Consider the following 21,804-nt stretch of genomic DNA (forward strand, 5'->3'; position numbering starts at 1 on the left):
ACAACAAAGCCGAGGTGACACAGTTCATAGGAATCAGCCTTCTAGAACAAAGATCAGGAAAGAGAAGGGCAGAGAGGAAAATCCGTTGATGATGATGATAAGTGCAAACAAAATTATAGGCACAAGTGCTTTTCGAAGAATCCAAGGTGAAGACCAGTTAGGCATAGTGGACCAGTACGGCAGATCAGTCCAAAAATAACTTAAAAATACTTCCTGTATTGTGCTGCTGTGCTATGCTCAGTCGTGTCTGACTTTTTGTGACCCCCAAAGACTGTAGCCCACCAGATTCCTTTTTTCATGGGATTCTCCAGGCAAGAATACTGGAGTGGGTTGCCATTTCTTCCTCCAGGGGATCTTCCTGACCCAGGCATTGAATCTGCATCTCTTGTGTCTCCTGCACCGGCAGACAGATTCTTTACCAGTGTGCCACCTGGGAAGTCCTTTGTCTTGGGCTAGACCCACTATCAGTTGCTAAGGATAAAAAGCAGTAAATTGATTCTTTCTAATGAAAGCTTTGCAACCTAACATGAAAGTGATGACAGACATGTAAACAAGGATAGGCAAAAAAGGAAATCAGTTATTTGGGGGTTTGGAAATCATTAAAAATTCCCATAGAGCAAGAGATAACTTAAGCTATGAAAATCAGAACAAAGCAGAGAAAGAATGGAATCGCTAGGAAAAGGAACATCAGGAGACAAGAAGCAGCCTTGTATATGTGGGCGTACAGCAGTTTTGTCTTGGTCTGAGCAAAGAATGTGAAGGAAATTGGAATTAGAAGCTGAAAAGAGATGAAGCCCGTGGGTCTCCTTTGGCAGACAAGTCCCCCTTGGCCAGACTCCTATAGACACACAGCAGTGCTGAGCTGAGTGAGTAGACAGGCTGTTGGTAACCATGCTTGGAGAGGTTGGGGATTCCAGGGACTCACCTAACCTGCTACTCCTTTACGGTTCACATCTTTCAGGATAAGGTGAAGAAGAAGGAACAGAATGGGCAAAGGGATGAACAGACTGGAATAAATAGCATAACCAAAAAGAAATAGTAAAAATAAAATATAAACAAATATACAAATATTAAAAAAAAAAAAAAAGAAAGTTCACAGGGGGAACAGAAAGGAGGAACTTCGAACACTTGGAAATCATAGAAAGATGGTCCTTCTCTGAGGATTAAACTCATTTCATCAGTAATCAAAGGAGAAAGAATGTCTCCTACTCCCAACAGAACCGCTATTTACTTACTTCTTTTACTATCATGGTCAGCAACATTGAGTCATTTTAGAGAGAAAGCTTATCATTGATGGTGGCCAGCATAGAATGGTAAGCTCTAGCAATGTGAGTTCTGTATACACAGAGCTTCCCAGGGGAGAATGACATTGAATCTGGGAGGCACAGGTGGGCATTTTAGCAGTATTCTTTGTGGGGAACAAGAAAATTCATTAGACATCGCTGAGTTTTAATTTATGCTCATCATATAGCCTTCTGAGCAATAGTTGGTCTTTTTAATACATTTTAAGAAAGGGAAGCCTTGCCAGTGTAAATCACTTTTTGAAAAGGTTATCAGAGCAGAGATTCTGGCTAACATATTACCCTTGTCAGCTTAGTTAATGGGATTCTTTCCCTGAGAATCTAGTTTTGCCACTATGTTTTTATAATGCATTTCTTGACCCATAAGACAGCCATTCTAACCCTAGAATACAGTAAAATTACAATTAATTCTACCCTTTGGAGTCTCTTGGCAACCATACAACCTCACTGCCTCCATCCTTTTGGATTTTCTGCATCTTAAAAATAGCTTGACTCGTCTGCAAGAGAGAAAGGTAAGGTGTTAAGTAGATATCCCACCTCTAGAAATACTTCAGCAAAAAGACTACAGGCTGTCTGTGGATACAACAGGTGATCAAAGTACAGCCACCCAGACTATAAAATACACTTAATTCATCTCAAGTTTAGTTTCTGCCTTCCGTTTTATTATGAAGGAGGCACTATAGGAAGGTGAGGATGGGCAGTTGTCAAACTATTTTTTAATTCATAAGAATTTTTCCTCAAACTAAGTCTCTATGGAGACTTGAAATGTAAAAATATCAGAGTAAAGTGCATGTCTGGAAGCAGGAAGGAGTAGCCAGGAGTTCTGCCGGCTTCTTTCCCAGGCCCATTGCACCCTCAGTACCTGGGGCTGAGTTTGAGAACTGCAAATAGAGTCAAGGAAGCAGATAGGAAAAATCAAATAATAAAAGTTCTGATCTTGGCTCCATACCAGGTTTGAGAACCGGTCTCACGACTTTATTTCCTCGTTTAATGGAAACAACTGCCCCACTTTCATCTGGGCTAATAAGGAAGCCATTTTCACGATCATGTGGTCAGAGGGATACTTTGAAGGTGCGTTCACACCTGCTCAGTCCCTCAGTCAAGTCTGACCCTATGACTCATGGACTGTAGCCTGCCAGGATGCTCTGTCCATTCCATGAGATTTTCCAGGCAAGAATACTAGAGTGGATTGTTGTTTCCTTCTCCAGGTGATCTTCCCAAGCCAAGGATTGAACCCGTGTCTCCTGCATTAGCAGATGGATTCTTTACAGCTGAGCTACCAGGGAAGCCCAAGTGGTACTTTAGGGGGCAGGAAATGGGAGGTTGGGCTGAAAAGAGGATTCTTTACAGATTCTTTGCCACTGCACCATACGGGAAGCCCCTTGACGATGCAGGATTCAGCAAACAAAAGAGAAAACATTTAGATTATGCACTCATGTTTGGAAATACAGTCTCATTACACAATCATTTCACAGGCTTTGTTTAAAAGCCATGGTTCTAAAATTTTCCAAAGAACATGTACAATTTCAAACAGCTTGTCACCTATTTCTAAAAAATCCTCTTTATCTCTGTTGTGAGTTAGTGAAATTACAAGTCATTTCTTCAATAAATAATTAATTGAGCACTTCTTAGTTACAAAACATTGTACCAACACAGTGAACTATATGAAGTTGCCCTGGTCCTTGACTTTGATAGAGGAAAGGAAGAGGAAGGTGATTGAATTACAGAGTGAATCTGTCAATTTGCTGTTAATTATTACAATGAGTCCTTACTATATGCATCACAGTTTCACCCCAAAATCCACAAGTTAGGTGCCTTTCACTGGTTTCTCTTTGAGTGTGTGTGTGTATTTGTGATTTCGATTGGTTGTAACTCAATCAATTGAGCCATCTAATCTTTTTCTCTTTTTTTTCTGTTGTTAAAACATAGTTTAACCTACTCTTATGTCCAGTTCTGTCTCATAAAATTATCTTTTTCCTTCATTATTTGGTTTATAAAATTGACCATCATGGTTATACGCTATGTTTTTTATTATGTCATCTCAAACACTATTAGTAAATATTATTAAGCAATACTTTGCTGATTTATATTATTAAGTATGATATTTAGTTTAGGATGTTTCACTTAAAATGGGAATAATCACTGGAAATATCACTGGCCGGGACATATTCTTATTCCATTTAGGCCAAGTTACTGTGAAGAAGCAGTAGAAAAAGCAGTAGCTTCTACTTTATATTAAATTCAAACTCAGGGTTTGAGTGTCTCTAAGGGCACATGGTGATATCCATAAGCCAAGGCTTGAATGATCGAGTTTTGTCTTGGTCTGGATGAAGGCATCACTGACTCATTACAGAGGAAACCAACCATGATTACGCATAGATATTTGATGCACACATAAATCACCACGTTCCAGAAAGACAGGTGAAAATCAGTGTACCAGGATTTTTCAGTTCTCAGAAACCTAAGGCTGGCCTCTAGGAATCTTCCCATCAATGCAAGATTTATCTCATTTTTCTCTGCTAATTTTCCTTTCTGTTCAGTATTGGAGTATGTAAAATGCTGACTTGAAAATGAACTGAATCTCGGAAGCAAGCCTCCAGTTTGTAAATGATTTTAATCTGGATGAGACTTTGTTTTTCCTCAGAAAAGCAATGGCACGGGCTTAGCGCATTTTTACCCTTCATGTTTCAAGGGTTTGAATTGCAGTGTTTACCTTGAGGCAGCAATGCAGAAAATCCCGATCTCGTTGGCAACTGCAGCTCTCCTGCATCAGGAAAATGTTTTTTCTTCAAACATTCTGATATGACAGTCAACTCCAATCAATGAGGATAGTTAGGGTTGCTTGTGATAGATGTGTATTTGAGAAAGACTTAGTTGTCCAGACTAGAGAAGTGGTATGATTTGACAGAGGAACAGTTCTACCATATCCTGGGTAAATTGATGCTCTTTCCTTTCCCTGTCTGCTTAAATATTGAAGCCTGATTCATTATCTGATTTAAGAAGTAAAAAGATAAGGGCACAACATATTAGAAAGCATGAGGCTTATTTACAAATTTTTCCATGTAAAAAATCTAAACTAGCACATCAGTTACCCTTGAGATAAACATGATCACCAAAATGGGCCCATATCCTCTTTACTCTGGGTAAAATTGTTACATAACAGTATTCTTCCTCATTCCTAAACTCCAGCTACCACTGGAAGAAGCTCATTAGCAGTAAAAAGTGCAATAGATGGAGGCGGATTCCAAAGAACATAAGAATCTTAAGGAGTCGGGACATAATTATTAGCAATGTTGGACAGTGCAACAGAATACAAAGTACATATTCAATGCTATCTCAAATGCTTGGCATAAAATTCAGCTTTTTACTTGTTATGCCAAGATCTGTTCCCTTCCCACCTCCTTCAAAATATCTACAAATACCAGGTATTTGCATAACATCTTAACTTATTAAAAACTTCTGTCCCAGGAGGTCCATTTCACAGCTACAAAAAGAGCAGAGACTGATACAAAGAAATGAAAACTAAGGAAATAACAAAAAAATAGGGACATTAAGATAAACAACCAAAGTTAAGCTTTCCCTTGCAAAAGCCACCAGTAAGTCAGCATGTGTAAAAGGCGTTCTATGGGCACTTTGAGTAGACACTTGAAAAGATGCCAAAGAGACCCTTTTTCAACCCCCAACAAGCCAAAAATCTAGATGAAAATACATATGGCCTAAATGTCGAATGATTCATTGAATCATTCAAGCGCCAATGGGTTCAGCTCCCTCATCTCATGAAAGAGAAAACAGGGCCCCAGAAGTCACCTGAACTGAGAGACACTTGACTGGACCCCAGGTGTTTTGACTCCAAGCTTCTAAACATAGAGACAAGTTTCACATCATTGGCCAACCTTTTCCCAAAGGGAATAATTATTTATCACCAAGAGCAGGATGGCTGCAACAGACATGGCTAAAAAAGAGCTCCAATGAGAGAGCTTCAAGCATTGGGGGTTATTGTGGGAAGGCCTTTGATGAGTTTAATGACCCTGAGTAAATTAGGTCCGGGGGCAAAACCAGCTTATTGAGAAACACTTCAAAAACCATAATGCAATTGTTAAAAAAACTTTAGCCAACCATCAAACCTGAGTGCTCATTATGTGTTAAACATTGTACTGGTTCAAACTGAGGAACATAAAAGTGCCCAAGAAGTAACGCATTATGTCCCTGGCAATACCTTCTGCTTCCTACAGCCAGATCCTATCTCCAGAAGAGTCAAGAAGAGCAGCTACCTACACTTTCGATCAGTTTTCCCAATTGCCTCCTCATCAAAAAATCCTTATCTATCACCAGGTAGGCTTCAGACATGAGTCCAAAGAAGTATTTAGACAGTGTTTTTCCCCAAAATTTTGACTGTGACCCCAATTAGGAAATATATTTTATATAATATCTAGTAAAATTTGATGCAATAATACACTTTTATGTGCAACATCTTTTGATCTTTCCCATCTCTTTCTACTCTCTTTTTTCTCATAAGTTACATATAAATGTGGATCAAGATATGTTAAATTAGTTTAATGACTCTAATAGATCATAGGACTTCTCAGGTGGCACAGTGGTAAAGAGCTGCAGGAGATGGGGGTTCAATCCCTGGGTTGGGAAGAGCCCCTGGAGGCGGAAATGGCAATCCACAAAAGTATTCTTGCCTGGAAAATTCCATGTACAGAGAGCCTAATGGGCTACAGTCCATGGAGTCACAAAGAGACCAACAGGTCTGAGCAACTGAGCATGCATGCAATAGATCATAACCCATTTGAGAAATGCTAAGAGATCATCCATTCATTAGTTCCCCATATATTTACTGACGGCCTACCCAAGACCAGCACTGTTTGAAGTATTTGGAAAACAGGAGTGAAGGGAACAAATGAAAATTTACATCCTTAACAAGCTTACATTCTATTGCAGGGAGAACAAGTTAAAATATAAAATATACCGGATGTTAGATAATGATGAACTTTAAGGAGAAAATTGAAGCAGAAGGGGAACTAGGAAGTACTGTTGAGGAACTTGTGGTTTTGAATAGCATGGCCAGGAATGTCCCCACTAGAAAGGTGACATTTGTATAAAGACCTGCAGGAGGTAAGGAAACATCTAAGGAAGAGCCTTCCAGGGGTAGAGGAGAAAGAGACAGGCTGGACCTGAGGTCAGAGGGGTAGCAAATGCCGGATTTGTTGAGCCTTGGAGATCCCGGAATAACCAAGTCTGTTAAATTTGGATCTTTGAACATCTAATGTCTTTAATCTAACATTTGTCTTCCAATCCCAAATGATCAAATCATAGCCATTTTCACTAGTAATAATCTCATCTCAAAACCTTTGTAGCAAGCAGCTCTAGAATCCACCTCTCTTTCACTCACATCATGACTGGGGGTGACTGCATTTTCCAAAGATGGCCACAACAGTAGCTTCCATGCCACATGCTCTTCTGCAATGTAACTCTGTCTCAGTAAATGGAGTTCCAGTGTCCTCCTCTGGGATCTGGACTAATACTCAGGCAGTAGAATAGGACTGATACGATGCTATGTGACTCCTATGTCTAGGCCAGCCTTAGGACTTCTGTCTCACTCCCATGCAATACTTTTACTTGGAGCCCTGAACTACCATATAGGAAGTCTGACTACCCTGGGAACACCCTGCTGGAGAGGTCACATTTGGATGCTGTGATCCCAACTGAGATTCTCCTTCCAAATTCCCAGACTTGTTACCAACCCTGTGAGCAAAGAAGCTGTATTGAAAACTGTTGTTCTAGCCTCAGCTATTCCAGATCTCAGACATTCAAATCACTTTCAGCTAAGGCTCTAGAAATTTTAAAGGTGGGAGGAGCTCATCTCATTGCATCATTTCCAAATTACTGACCACCGACTCCATGAGCATAATATAATGGTTATTGTTTTATACTGCCCAGTTTTATGGTGTTTACATGCGTTCACGGTAAGTTGCTTCAGTCATGTCTGGACTCTTTGTGACCCTATGGGCTATAGTCTGCCAGGCTCCTCTGTCCATGGGGATTCTCCAGGCAAGAATACTGGGGTGGGTAGCCATGCCCTCCTCCAGAGGATCTTTCCAACCCAGGGATCAAACCTGCGTCTCTTATGTCTCCTGTATTGGCAGGCAGGTTCTTTACCTCTAATGTCACCTGGGAAGTCCCTTTGTGGTGTTTCAGTTCAGTCGCTCAGTCGTGTCTGACTCTTTGTGACCCCATGAATCACGGCACGCCAGGCCTCCCTGTCCATCACCAACTCTCGGAGTTCACTCAAACTCATGTCCATCGAGTTGGTGATGCCATCCAGCCATCTCATTCTCTGTCATCCCCCTCTCCTTCTGCCCCCAATCCCTCCCAGCATCAGAGTCTTTTCCAGTGAGTCAACTCTTCGCATGAGGTGGCCAAAGTATTGGAGTTTCAGCTTCAATATCAGTCCTTCCAATTACTATATAGCAATAGATAACCAGAACAGACTCCAACCTAAGGTAGTTCTCTGACCCCACAAAGAATTATACTAATTTGATGCTACCAGTGTTTTGCCATGATGCTGAGGCAGAGTAAATCCTCATTACCTTTATTGTTTGGCTTGGTTTATATGAAAGAGATATTTGATGCTCATAAAATAATCCATTTGTTCTCCTACATTTTCTCTCCTCCCTCAAGTCAGCTTATGCCTATATGTCTAGTACTGGACCAACAGAATGTGATAAGAAGTAACTAAATCACTTCAGTGACATGGTAGTTCTAAGTAGGTGTGATTTCTCTAATTATTCTCTCTTGTGTATTCTCTCTGGTGCTGGAGCACAAACTCTGAGAAGTCAAGATGTTGACTTCCCTGAATCTCTGTTGGAAAAGAGTTCCCAAAGAGAGCTTCCTGACCCCCACCAAACTGTGATATGAGCAAGAAATTGATCTTTGTTCTGTTAAGCTAAGTGGATTCAACACATTTTTTGTTATTGAAACATGGTCTAGCTGACATAGCTATTACAATTTTCACGATCTGTCATTATAGTCATTCTTTTGCATACACTATAAATTCTGTTTTGTTTTTTTCTGGGAGTTTCTATATGATTAAATTCAACTCAATGCCTACTCAACTCCTCCCAAAAGCAGCTATATATGGTTGGAGGAGGGTACTGACTCAGCAACCTCTCTGATTTCTTTTTTTTTAATTCATGCAAGGGGGCCCTTGTGCTTCCTAGTTTGTTCCCCTAAATTTTCTTCTTTAATTCATTCTCCAGTTTTCTGAAGTGACACTTCAAAATGACTTTACTTTCCTCACATTAACGCCTCCTTCCCCAAATTTATTCTCAGCTGATGACTTGCTTCCTCTTTTACTGACAAAGTTGAAGCCACAAAAGAGAATTTCCACCCCCACATGTACCGATCTGTCTGGATCTGTCCATATATTTTACCTTCTCTTTTCTTAACTGTAGATGAGCCGTCTAGGGTCTTATATAAAGTCAACAATCTAGTTGTGCTCTGAATCTCATCCTATCTCTTCTGCTCAATGACATTGCTTCTGCAATCTCTTCTTCTCTCTGCTTTACTATAATGCTGTTTCTACTGCAGGGGACAGCACACAATCATTATTTCCCTTTGGGGCAAAATCCCTTGGAAGAATTACCTTTACTCACTGTCTTCACTTTCTGTCTTCCCAAGTCTGCTGAATCTCTTAAATTGCCCTCAGTTCTCCTCTAAAGCAATTCTTGTCAAAATCAGCAATGACCTTCAAGTTCCTAAATCAAATGACCAGTTCTCACTAGACAAAATTTCATAACAGCTATTGGAACAATTGATCTCTTGGTCCTTCATGAAATATCTTCTTGACTTGGCCACTAGGAGTCTATTCTCTCTTGATTCTCTTTGTATCTCTGTTGATAGTCTGATCCTTTTTAGTGTTCTTTTCTGAATCACATTCATTTGCCCAATCTGCAAGCACTGGCAGACTCCCGGGCTTGATTCTAAGACTTCTTTTATTTTTCATCAATATTTATCTTTCCAGGTGTTCTTATCAGATTCAATGGCTTTTGTTATTATCTATATCATGATGAATCCAAAATTTATATTTTCAGCTCCAGCTGAATAGATTTTACTTCTGAACCTGATCTGTATACTGTCTTATATAGCCAACTCCACATTTTCCTACTTGGATATTTAATAGGCATCTAACTTAGCAGATTGAAAGCTAAACTCTTGTATTTTCCCCCACAATGTATTCCTCCCACGATCCCCCTATGACAGTAAATGACAACTGCTTTCACTTAGCTATTCAGTCCTCAAAGCTTGGGGTCATCTGTGACTCCTGTTTCTCTTACATACCATATCCAGTCCTTCAGCAAATCCTGTCAATTCTATTTTCAAGTATCTATCCTGAGTCCAATCCCCTTTCACCACTGTCACTGCTCCCGTGCTATTTCAAGCCACCATTATAGCCCATGAAGACTTCGCAATAACCTCTTACCTATGTATGACGTATAACCCATAACCATTCTTGCTCCACTGAGACTCATTTCCATAAAATGTAAGTCAGATCACACTCTCATCTCCAAATGCTTCAGACAGCTTAGCATCTTAAGTATTAAGTTCTCAGTTCCCTATATGACATGGCTCTATGCTACCTTGCATAAAACTCAGACAGGTACCCACTCTGCTCCAGCTACACGCCCTTTCATGCTTTTCCTTAGCTTCACCAAGTAAGGTCTATTTCAAAGCTTTTGCATGGATAGTTTTCTTTGTTAGAGACATTCTTTTCTTAGTATATGGTTCCTACTTCATTTTATTTAGCTTTCTGTTTCAATTTCACTTGTTTAAAAAGGCTTTTTTCTGCCCACCTATGCTCTTTATCTCTTATCCTGTTTTATGACTATACTTTATGTTACTTATCAATAATATAGCAGTTTGTATTTATTTGTTTATTGCCCCACATCTTGCCTTAGCAGGCTTAGAATGTAGGATCCATTTGGGTAAGAACTTGATCAGATCTGTTCAATACCTTTTACTCTAGGGCATGATAGGTGCTCAACAAATATTTGAATAAATTAATAGCTAAATGAATATGGAGCTCAGTTTTGGATAATGAATGAGAAAGTCTTCTATCTGAAAACCCAGGGTTCACCTGAAAAAAAAAATCACGAGTCATCTGCACATGTCCAGTAGAATCAAACTAACTAAAGTTAAGACTCCTGGCATATAAAACAAACTCAGGATGGACAGCAAAAATAAAAGTGAACCAAGGCTCTTAATGTCCCTGGCAGCGATCCACATAAGATCAGCAAGAGATACAGCAGGAGCCAGCTTGGCGTCTGTGTGTGATATTAGCTCATATTTCTCCTTCCAGAAAGAGGAAACCCATCCACATAAAGCAAATGAGGTGAAAAAAAAGCTGACAATGAGTTATAAATTAAATTAGTGGCATTCTCATTGGCTTATGCTTGTGCAGAGAAAGGACACTAGGCTGGAGCTAAAAGGGATCATTTTAGACATTTTTAAAGAAATTAAGTCTGGATTTTTCTCTCTCTGAAATCTTTTCTAGAAAGAATACACAGGCCTATTTTTCACTTCTTTCTAAGCCTAAATCTTGAATGTACAACTTGACAAATATACCTCTACTTACAGGGTGCACATGTGTGCTATGCCGCTTCAGTTGAGTCTGACTCTTTGCAGCCCAGTGGACTGTAGCCCCCCAGGCTCCACTGCCCAAGGGATTCTCCAGGCAAGAATACTGGAGTGGGTTGCCATGCCTTCCTCCAGGGGATCTTCCCCACCCAGGGAGGGAACCTGCATCTCTTATGTCTCCTGCATTGGCAGGCAGGTTCTTTATCACTAGCACCACCTGGGAAGCCCTACTAATACGGACACCAGGATAAAATACAAAAATTGGTACAGGCTTAAAAAATACAGGATAGAGAAGTATTGTACACATGCTTCTGAAATGACATTGGGGACATTAAGTGGATGGATAGTCAGAAAAAAGAACATGAACATGAAGTATAAAAGGAAGACAGGCAGTCAAAAATAAAATGGTTGAAGAGTAGAACACCTCAGTGACATACTCAGCATTAGGGATAAGTTCTAATGAGGATGAATGGCTTGAATCCTGGAGCATAAAGGAGCGAATATTTACTGCCTTAAAGAAATCCACGAAGGAACACAGAAATAGAGGCTTATAAAAAGAGTTGGGCTTCTTTCCCTTATATTCAACTAACATTGGATTGTGCAGTTTTGGCACCATGTAAACTAATTCATCAAAGGGCTACTTTTAACAATGCTGTGTGTACCACCAGGAGGTATGTATCTGCCAGGCTCAGCTTACGGATGCTTGACGCCACATACATCTCCCACTGTCACCGAGTGGTGCCTTGTGGATCTGAGGCTCTGTGTGCAAGGCTGTGATTTTTCTAAAGTCCCCCTTCCATCTCTCTCTCTCTCTCTCTCTCTCTCTCTCACACACACACACACACACGCAAGTCAGCAAAGCAGAATGGAGATAAGAAGTCTGAGGATAATACATACCTTCAAGGTTTTTACAAAAGAATGACGCAATTCTAACTTCAGTTGAGAAATGAAATGAATTATACTATAGGATCTTCAACATTTACAACTGAAGAGTCCAAATCCTTCATTTCATAGATGAAGAACTGGGACGAAGGGACTATACATAACTTGCCCAACAGAACATACGAAGTTAGTGGAAAAGCTGGGATGGAAAGCCAGATGGCCGAGCTCTGTGGCATGTCCTTTTCATTTCACTAGATCTCCATCTTGGCCTCTTTACTATTAATATTAGGACCATTTTACAAGCAAAACAAAGCACAACAAAACCAACACTCCCTTGATGGAGTAGATATCTTCAATAATAAGTATATGTTTACAGGTCTATTGGTGCCATGTTTTCAGAAGATGGCAGAAAATTTCCTTTAAGAATATTTTAAGAACTTGAATTGCAGAAATACTGAAGAGTAACCATTCACTGGGCTTCTGGAGTCTGTACAAATCCAGTTCAGGGCTGATTTGTGGTTATAAAGATAACTGAGAGAGAAGAAAATGTGAAAGGTGTGGGTTTTGGGCTTTGAACATTTTCCTCACTGTGGCTTTTAGTGTTCTTATTCTTTCTTTAAGGAATGAAAACACCACTCTGATTTTGTATCTGAGCGTAGGATACAACTCAGCACCACTAAAGACAATGTTTCTCCTTATTTATATAAACTATGTAATTGCATACTTTATAGAAATTTCCTAATAAAGCTTTCCACTACCTAATTAGATTGCTACCAGTTTTAGAAAAAGCCTTCTCAGCTCTAAGGTGTCTAATTTGTCCATCTTGAATGATCCATGTTTCATTTGTGAATCATGCTGCATGATTTATAAGAATCTTGTATTTAGTTAAAACACTGAGCTCCCAAACATAACAAGTATAAATGGTTCACATCTAGACCTATCCTTGTCACTGGTGGAAAAAAATTTCATATATTCCTTCAGGAAATAGAAAAACTCTTTTTGTTAACAAGATGAGCATGCATTTAAAGATACATAGAATGCAAGAAAAACTTTCAATTTCTTGAAGCCAGGGACTGTTTCCTATTCATCATTGAATATACTGCACTTTTAACACTCCTGGTTAAAAACTAACATGATAAATCTTACTGAGTGTCTACTCTGCTACTCTGTATAATACCTTTAGGATATTCTAAAATGTTCAGAAAACAATTCTTTGACTTTTTTTATCCTCATTACTTTATTCAATCATTAGTCTCATTTTTAAACTGATAATCAAAGCTTTATTATTATTATAATTATCATTGTTATTATTATTTAGTTTTAAGTAGGAATTCTATTGTACCATGGTGGTCAAATTAGTACTGACTTTTTGTTTATCCTCTTCTTGTATATACAAGAGGAAACTGAGAAGGGGATGAGCTAACAGGGCTGTAGTGAAGATGCATTTCTAGATAAATCCACTTTGCAGGGCTGTTTTCAAAAATGTTTGTTTCAGTCAATATGAAGAGTCCAGATCACCTTGAAGACTTTAACCACATGCCTACATCTTTGTTACTTAATAATGAAACTATAATTTAGGGCTGATATTAAGCCAGGGGGTGCAAAGCAATTATTTTATAGCTGAAAATTCTCCTGTGAACATCACTTCACCATCTGGAGACCATTTTCACAGCTTATCCTTTGCTTTATGTAGGGAATTGTATCACAAGGGACAGAACTCTTCAGCAGCACCACGATATCACCATTATCATCTCTATTTCTGATAGGCTCCATCAATCTTGTTGATGAACCATCACTCACTTTTCTCCCCAGACTTGATATTCTCTTTGCAAGGAACACACACACACGCACATTCCACTTTCTGCACTGTTTATGTTTGTCTGGGGAAAACACATAAGAAGGAATAACCTTGACTGAGGATACTCAGGAATTGTTTTCACCCAGATATCAAAAAATTAGAGGACTCATCTTTAAGTGGGCTTCCCAAATGGTGCTAGTGGTAAATAATCTGCCTGCCAAAGCAGGAGACTTAAGAGACATGGGTTTGATCCTTGGATTGGGAAGGTCCCCTAGAGGAGGGCATGTCAAAATACTCCAGTATTCTGGCCTGGAGAATCCCATGGGCAATCCCAGACTCCTGGCAGGCTACAGTCCATAGCGTCACAAAGGGTTGGACACAATTGAAGTGACTTAGCACAACACAGCACATCTTTAAGTGCTTGCAGGAAAATTTTAAATAGAGGTGGGGAAATGGAATATATTTTTGTAAAATATTTGAAATGAATTAATAGACAAAGCTTCATAAGAAGTTCTTTGAGATTAGAACTTATTGGTGGCTCTCAGAACTTTCATCCCATGATAGCCACTCTTTACTACCATTAATCTGAGGATTCAAGACAAGTATGAACCATAAAGTTTTATGTGAAGCAGATTTTGGATCTCTTTAATTTGTACCCCATGATCTTCATCTTATGATCTTTGAAGAAGTTGAGTAGAGAATTCCAGTAATGTGTACTTTAAAAACAAACAAACGAAAAAAAACATCGAACAGCATTAAAGTCCCTGGTGTAAATGGGAAGATGGCTTGGTCAGCCTACAGTTGACTGAAAAGGGACTAAGGGAAAACAGACACCACCCTAAGTAAAATTTCAGATCATCACACAGACACACCAATGCAAACATAAAAGAGATTTCCACCTGAGAATTCAAGAAATGTTCTACCTTGCCCCACACCGGTAAGAAGCCGATTACCACAAGGATGGATAGTTACCCATGGCGAAGAACGGGATTCCCAGCAGGGTGGAATTGTACTTCCCGTCAGTGATGAAGAAGATCCCAGCTGTGGTGATGATGGAGATGCACACGGTGAGCACCCCCAGGAGGCCCAGGAAGGGCTTGCCACGCAAACAGTCCTTCATGGAGCTGGAGAGGGTGGCTGTGGTCAGGATCAGCATGAGGCTCACTAGGACCTTGCTCCTGCCCAGGATGCTGGTCTTATGAAAGTCTCTCCAGAGGCTAAAGGATGCTAACGAGAAGAGCTGGAGGTCCTGATGCTCCTCCTGGAGCTTCCGCATAAGTTTGCAGAACTCATTCTCCCACTTCTCCCCTATGAGGTCTTGAGTGGCAGAGCCATAGGTCTGGAGGTAGTAGGTGATTTGAATGGCTCTGGCTGACTTGACTCGCTGGTCCTTGCTGTTTGGCACTTCCACTACCCCGCCCAGCTGGTGTCCAATAAAACTGTTCCTCCCATCCTTGAAAACAGAAAAAGGGGAGACTGAAGTTACCAGGGGGATGCAAATTCCAGAAAACAGATTCTTACTCTAAGTGAAGGGGCACAAAAGGCAGAGGTAGGCTTTAGCAGTTGAGGAACTGATGCGGGTGGAGTAGCATGTAATGAGTTTATATTCAACCTTTTGGAGCTCCATGAGATACCATGCAAGATGACTGGGATTAGAAAGGATGCAAAGAGTATCATGAAGTTACATAAGACTTGCCGCATGCATAGGAAAATGTACATACAGATTATGTTGATCTCATCCATAACCTCATTCTTACCATTTTCTTTCGGAATAATCAATTGTAACTCCTTTATGCATGATCAAGTTTAATTATTCAGTTTGGGCCAAAAGTGAAGCATGGCATGAAGTTAACAATCTTTTAAAAATTACAATAATAATGTATTTTAAAAATATATGCTAAACTTTCTAAGGCTCACACGCACACCTACATTAATACACACACTTACATTAATATGCACACATACACTAACATACCCAAGCATTACAAACATCTCTCCTTGTTTATATTTTGGGAGTACAGCTGTGTATTGTAGAACAAGTAGAAGAAAATACTGCTTTTTAACAAGTAATTTAATCTGAAATGTTAAATATAATGTGAGCATTTGTCCATTCATTACAACCTAATGAATGTAGGTTGACCAGAAAACACAGTAGACAGACCTTCCAAATGAGATGGATAAGACTTCAGGGGGGGGTTGTCAAAAGTCATTTCAATTTCAGGATTTCACATTAAGTAGAGTGGACAAAATCAAAAGAGTGAGGTAAAAGCCACTCAGTTGTATCCGACCTATACAGTCCACGGAATTCTCCAGGCCAGAATACTGGAGTGGATAGCCTTTCCTTTCTCCAGGGGATCTTCCCAACCCAAGGATCAAACCCAGGTCTCCCACTTTGCAGGCAGATTCTTTACTAGCTGAGACACAAGGGAAGCCCACGAAAACAGCAGGGTATTCAAAAGGTGGACTCCGAGTTGCTTAACCAGATTCACAGCAGCTAATTCTCAACCAGTGTGTTGTACATTCAGAAAGAAATCCCAGACAGCCATCATCAAATTTTAATTAATTTTGCCACAGCTATCATGTACTTTAGTGGCTGTGATTGTTAGATGGAATATCGAACCCAGTGGCAGGCTGCAGGATGGATTCTGGTTCTGAAAATGTGCATCAGGTCCTGGAGGAGACACAGGTACAAAGGTGAATTTATGTCATGAATGGATTGTGCTCTTGCTACATCAGGCAAGATGTTTATCTTGTGAAAATATAAAGGTGTAGAGTCAGAACAGGAAACAGAAAGGTAGTAGATAAGGGCCACAAATCCAACTCTGTGGTCACCACTACTATTTCACAGGGCTGTGAGGCGCTGTGTACTCAAGGGACATTACTGTGGCCTTGTTAGATCAGATACTTATATCTGAGGTATTTGTTTTTATACCAAAGCAGCCCTAGAACTTGAGAATGTGTTGAAACACAAAAAACTTGAGAAATTTACAGTGAGTACAAATATTATTATGCAGGTCAAGAAGCAACAGTTAGAACCCGACATGGAACAATGGACTGGTTCAAAACTGGGAAAGAGCACATCAAAGCTGCATATTTATCTTATATGTCAAAATATTGACATATATATATATATTTATATATATATATATATCTTATATGACACCCTGCTTATTTATCTTATATGCAGAGTACATCATGCAAAATGCCAGGCTACATGAAGCTCAAGCAGGAATCAAGATTGCTGGGAGAAATATCAATAACCTCAGATATGCAGCTGACACCATCCTAACAGCAGAAAGTGAAGAGGAACTAAAGAGCTTCTTGATGAAGCTGAAAGAAGAAAGTGAAAAAATTAACTTAAAACTCAACATTCAAAAAACTAAGATCATGGCATTCGGTCCCATCACCTCATGGGAAATAGATGGAGAAACAATGGAAACAGTGGCAGACTTTATTTAATTGGGCTCCAAAATTACCATGGATGGTGGCTATAGCCATGAAATTGAAAGACACTTGCTCCTTGGAAGAAAAGCCATGACAAACCTAGACAGCATATTAAAAAGCAGAGACATCACTTTGCCAACAGTCAAAACTATGGTTTTTCCAGTTGTCATATGAGGATGTGACAGTTGGACCATAAAGAAGGCTGAATGCCGAAGAATTGATGCTTTTGAACTGTGGTGTTGGAGAAGACTCTTGAGAGTCCCTTGGACTGCAAGGAGATCCAACCAGTCAATCCTAAAGGAAACCAACCCTGAATATTAATTAGAAGGACTGATGCTGAAGCTGAAGTTCCAGTATTTTGGCCATGTGATACGAAGAGCCAATTCATTGGAAAAGACCCTGATGCTGGGAAAGACTGAGGGCAGGAGGAGAAGAGAGCAACAGAAGATGAGATGGTTGGATAACATCATGGACTCAATGGACGTGAATTTGAGTAAACTCCAGGAGACAGTGAAGGGCGGGAAGCCTGATGTGCTTCAGTCCATGGGGTTGCAAAGAGTTGGACACGACTGAGACAGATCAAGAATAACAAGTTTTATTAGTAAGGATCATCAAGAATTGCAAGAAAAATTTCATAGTCACTCCATATACCCATTTCCTCCCAATATGTTAAATAAAAACAGTTTATGTCTGTCTCTATTTCTGCTTTGCAAATAAGATCACCGATACCATTTTTCGAGAGTCCACATATATACATTAATATACAATATTTGTTTTTCTCAGCCTGACTTACTTTACTATAATATATGGATACCAAGGGGGTTTTATTTATTTATTTTTTTCAAAAACAATTTTAGGAATCTTTACTTAAAAACAACCTTGTCTTAAAATGGAATAACTTTGGTTTTACGAACAGCAATGGGTGTGGGAGGAATTGAGAGATTTGGATTGACATATATACACTATTGATAGTATATATAAAAGAGATAACTAACGAAAGAATACTGTATAGCACAGGGAACTTTACTTAATGAACAGCAGTCACCAGAATGGGAAGGAAGTTCAAAGTGAAGTGGATATATGTATATGTAAGGCTGATTCATTTTGCTGTACAGAATCCCAGGGACGGGGGAGCCCGGTGGGCTTCCGTCTACGGGGTCGCACAGAGTCGGACACGACTGAAGTGACTTAGCAGCAGCAGCAGAAACTAACACAACATTGTAAAGCAACTATACTCCAATAAAGATTAGTAAAAAAATGATTTTTCTATTTAACTAAACCTAACTCTAAATGCGGAGAAGGCAATGGCAAGCCACTCCAGTACTCTTGCCTAGTAAATCCCATGGATGGAAGAGCCTGGTAGGCTGCAGTCCGTGGGGTCACTAGGGGTCGGACACGACTGAGCGACTTTACTTTCACTTTTCACTTTCACACATTGGAGAAGGAAATGGCAACCCACTCCAGTGTTCTTGCCTGGAGAATCCCAGGGACAGGGGAGCCTGGTGGGCTTCCGTCTATGGGGTCACACAGAGTCGGACACGACTGAAGTGACTTAGCAGCAGCAGCAGCAACTCTAAATGAACAATATATTTCTAAATAGAGTTGTGAGAATATCTCCCCTTCATTTGACGTTATTTCCCACTCTCTATGGTATCTCTGCAATTTCCCCATCTTTTTTTGTGTAAAAAGCCAAACTGAAATTTTGGCTGTAGGTTCCCAATGCTCGGTCTTTAGTAAACCCTCTGGAGTCCTCCAATGAGCTGCAGGTGGAACGGTGGGGCAGCGTTGAGGGAGGAGGTGGGAAATTCTGCCCAGGCACTGAGGTTTTCAAGGATGGCTTTTGTTCTTTCAGTACAGGTCAATTTGCTCCTCTTTGGGGTTTGTTTATTTTCGCTTTAAGCTTGGGATATGTTTTAGCTCCACCCTTGTTTCCACTTCTTTGAAATCCCGTCTGCGATGTTGACTTGTGCTTCAAATTGTTTGAAAAAAAAAAAAAAGTATTTTAAAGGCTTTATTTATTCACCTAAGAAAATGCAGTTCTGTCTTTACTCATTTCTGTCATCAAAAAGATTTCTGAGGGATTGTTAGCAGCAGAACAAAAATTTATGTCTCCCTCAGGCCTCATCTGGAGACTGTTCTGGATCAAAGAGGGTGCTGATAATGTGTCTGGACAAAAGTCAAAATTTTGAAGAAGGCAAAATACAGATTTTCAAATAGCTGGTCTATACTGGATTTGGCTAGCTGTTCACTGCTTCGTTTAAAATTGTCTAATATCCATTTTTTACAAAAATGACTTCATAAAAGATATGCTTTCATCTCATTATATGTAAATGAATGTAACAAATTGAATGCATTTCTCTCTCTTAACCTGCTCTACTTCACACACTAGGATAAAATAAACAGTCTTTGCACATCCTTGAAAGATCTATTGAATGAATATCTTGCACAACCATTGGCCCAATCAAATCTACTCAATAAAGTCCAGAAATACACTTCTGTACCTTATTTGTAAGAGATAATTCTACTCCTTTGTGGTAGAAGAGTCAATTCGTTTCCCAACACATGAGTGCTTCTATGTAGGAGAAACAAAGAATGAATACGATAATTATTCTCTGGGCAGAACTTCCCTGCGTTTGTAAGGAGTCAGGTTGGATTCATGGAGGGAACATTTAATCATGTGACCTGGGCTGTAGTGTGCATCTCCTAATAACTGGATAAGAAACCCTTGGCTGGTTCATTTCCTCTTCTAAGTTTCAGTTTTCTCACCTATAAAAAGATTGATATGAGTAAAACTGTTTACATAATACTGAATAATTTTTTCAGCTCTATCGTGAATTGAACTGATATCATTAAGTGAAAGTGAAAGTAGTGAGCATTAGTCTCTCAGTCGTGTCTGACTCTTTGCAACCCCATGGACAGTAGCTTGCCAGGCTCCTCTGTCCATTGAAAATTTCCAGGCAAGAATACTGGGAGTGGGTTGCCATTCCCTTCTCCAGGGGATCTTCCTGACCCAAGGATAGAACCTGTGTCTCCTGAATTGCAGGCAGACTCTTCATTTAGGTCTCTAACCCATATCCTTGGGTTCACTTCTGCTCTCTCTCAATGTATACTTCACATGGAAGCCAGAGCCTGCTTGGACAGTTCTAAATAAGCTCACATCATTTATGCACCTAAAACCTACTGACTTTCACTTGCACTAGGAATAAAATAAGAACCCCTTGCTAGGTCTGCCAGGCACTGCGTGGCTTGCTGTTGGCCAAGCCTTTCCTGAACTCCACTCCAGCTGTCCTGGTCTTTCTTTCTACTCTGAAACACACCAAGTTAATTTTCAGCTCATGGTCTGTGCACTACTCACCCCTCTGCCCAGTGCTACTATTCTTCTATGGTCAGGGCTTCTTCCTCACAGAGGGCTTAGCTTCAAAGTCACCCTTTGAACCATGTAATCTAAACTAGACACCTTCTTCTAAGCAGTGGCTTGGCCCAAAAGTTCATTCAGATTTTTCTATAGGATGCAACAGAAATATTTTGTTTTCTCCCTACTATTTCTACCTAAAACCATCTTATTTAATGATTTAGTTGCTCCTCTTCCGTTTCCTTCATTAGAATGTGTGCTTGCTGAGAGCTGGCATGTTTGCTGATAATCTCCCTGAGCCTAGAACAAAGCCTGGTATATAATAAACACTCCATAATATTTGACTCGGTGATTCATGCTGAATGTATTTAACTAATCACAGGTTATTTTTTAGAGCCTGCTTCCCTATGAACAGGGAAAGTAAGAGATAGTATAAGTGTCTGAGATCAGTAGGCAGTCAGATGAAGAGAGGTATAGTATATAGAGAGATTAGAAGTTGGTAGAGAAGAAAACAAACTTTATCCTTTGTTCAATGTCTTTTATCTACCTGTGACCTTAGTCCAAAATATGTTTCTTCTTCTATTTTTCACTGCACAAGCAAGCATGTGCCATAAGCTAGTGAACAGATAGGGGACTTGGGGAGTACCTGGAAAAGGCATTTATGTACATCATGGGGCTGGATCATGGATTATGCGCATTATGGAAAAGCAAATGATGTTTAAGGAACGGAAGTAAGTGATGGGATTTGAGACTAGACAAGAAAGCAGGCCCTCTTCTGTAAGGACCGTGAAAGCTTTATTAAAGGAGTTGGACTTACTGTCTTGTTAGGAAACTACTGGTGAATTCTAAGCAGGGGATGACATGATTTACTTTCTGGAGTGCTCTGTCACTGTACTGTGGGAAATGATTTAGGGAGTTGGGGTGACTCTAAACAAAGGAGGTCAGTTAGGAACTCCCCGCAGTATTTCAGTTTCTTGATGCAGCATGAAAAAAAAATGTCGCTGGTAGGTGAATGGTTCCAAGGTGAATCAATAGAATTACAGGTCACAGTGCTATCTCACAGCCAGGAAGCTCATCACATCATCACATTAACTCTCCAGGAGCAGTAATGCCAGGAAAAAAAACAAAAAAACTCCATTCTTCGGATCTTATTTTGTTTATGGCTACTACTTTGTAGCTTTTAAAATTACTCTTACCCAGTCCACACCTCTGCAGTAAGAAATGAAATCACACTCTTTCGAGACAAGATCAAAGGATACATTCTCAAAGAAATACAAGAGGAAAGAGATGCTAATGTTTTAAACTGTTGTGCAGAGAAACAAATTATTCAATGATGCTTTGAAATTATAGGGGACTAAGTTTCAGATCTGCTCAGTATATGTGTTAGG

At 39.8% G+C, this 21,804-nt stretch overlaps 1 protein-coding gene across 2 annotated transcripts in view; it reads right to left on the reverse strand.

Moving 5' to 3' along the window:
• PTCHD4 (patched domain containing 4) overlaps positions 1–21,804 on the reverse strand; it is a 210,016-nt gene that overhangs the window by 137,278 nt on the left and 50,934 nt on the right. For both annotated transcript variants that reach the window (XM_088831183.1, XM_055406341.2), the window contains one exon: positions 14,593–15,073. In XM_088831183.1, coding sequence (XP_088687309.1) covers positions 14,593–15,073 — 481 coding nt within the window. The remainder of the gene's footprint in view (positions 1–14,592; positions 15,074–21,804) is intronic.

Source organism: Moschus berezovskii, chromosome 23, assembly GCF_049115385.1.
Source record: "Moschus berezovskii isolate FMDL1 chromosome 23, NW_MosBer_1.0, whole genome shotgun sequence".
Taxonomy (NCBI): Eukaryota; Metazoa; Chordata; class Mammalia; order Artiodactyla; family Moschidae; genus Moschus; species Moschus berezovskii.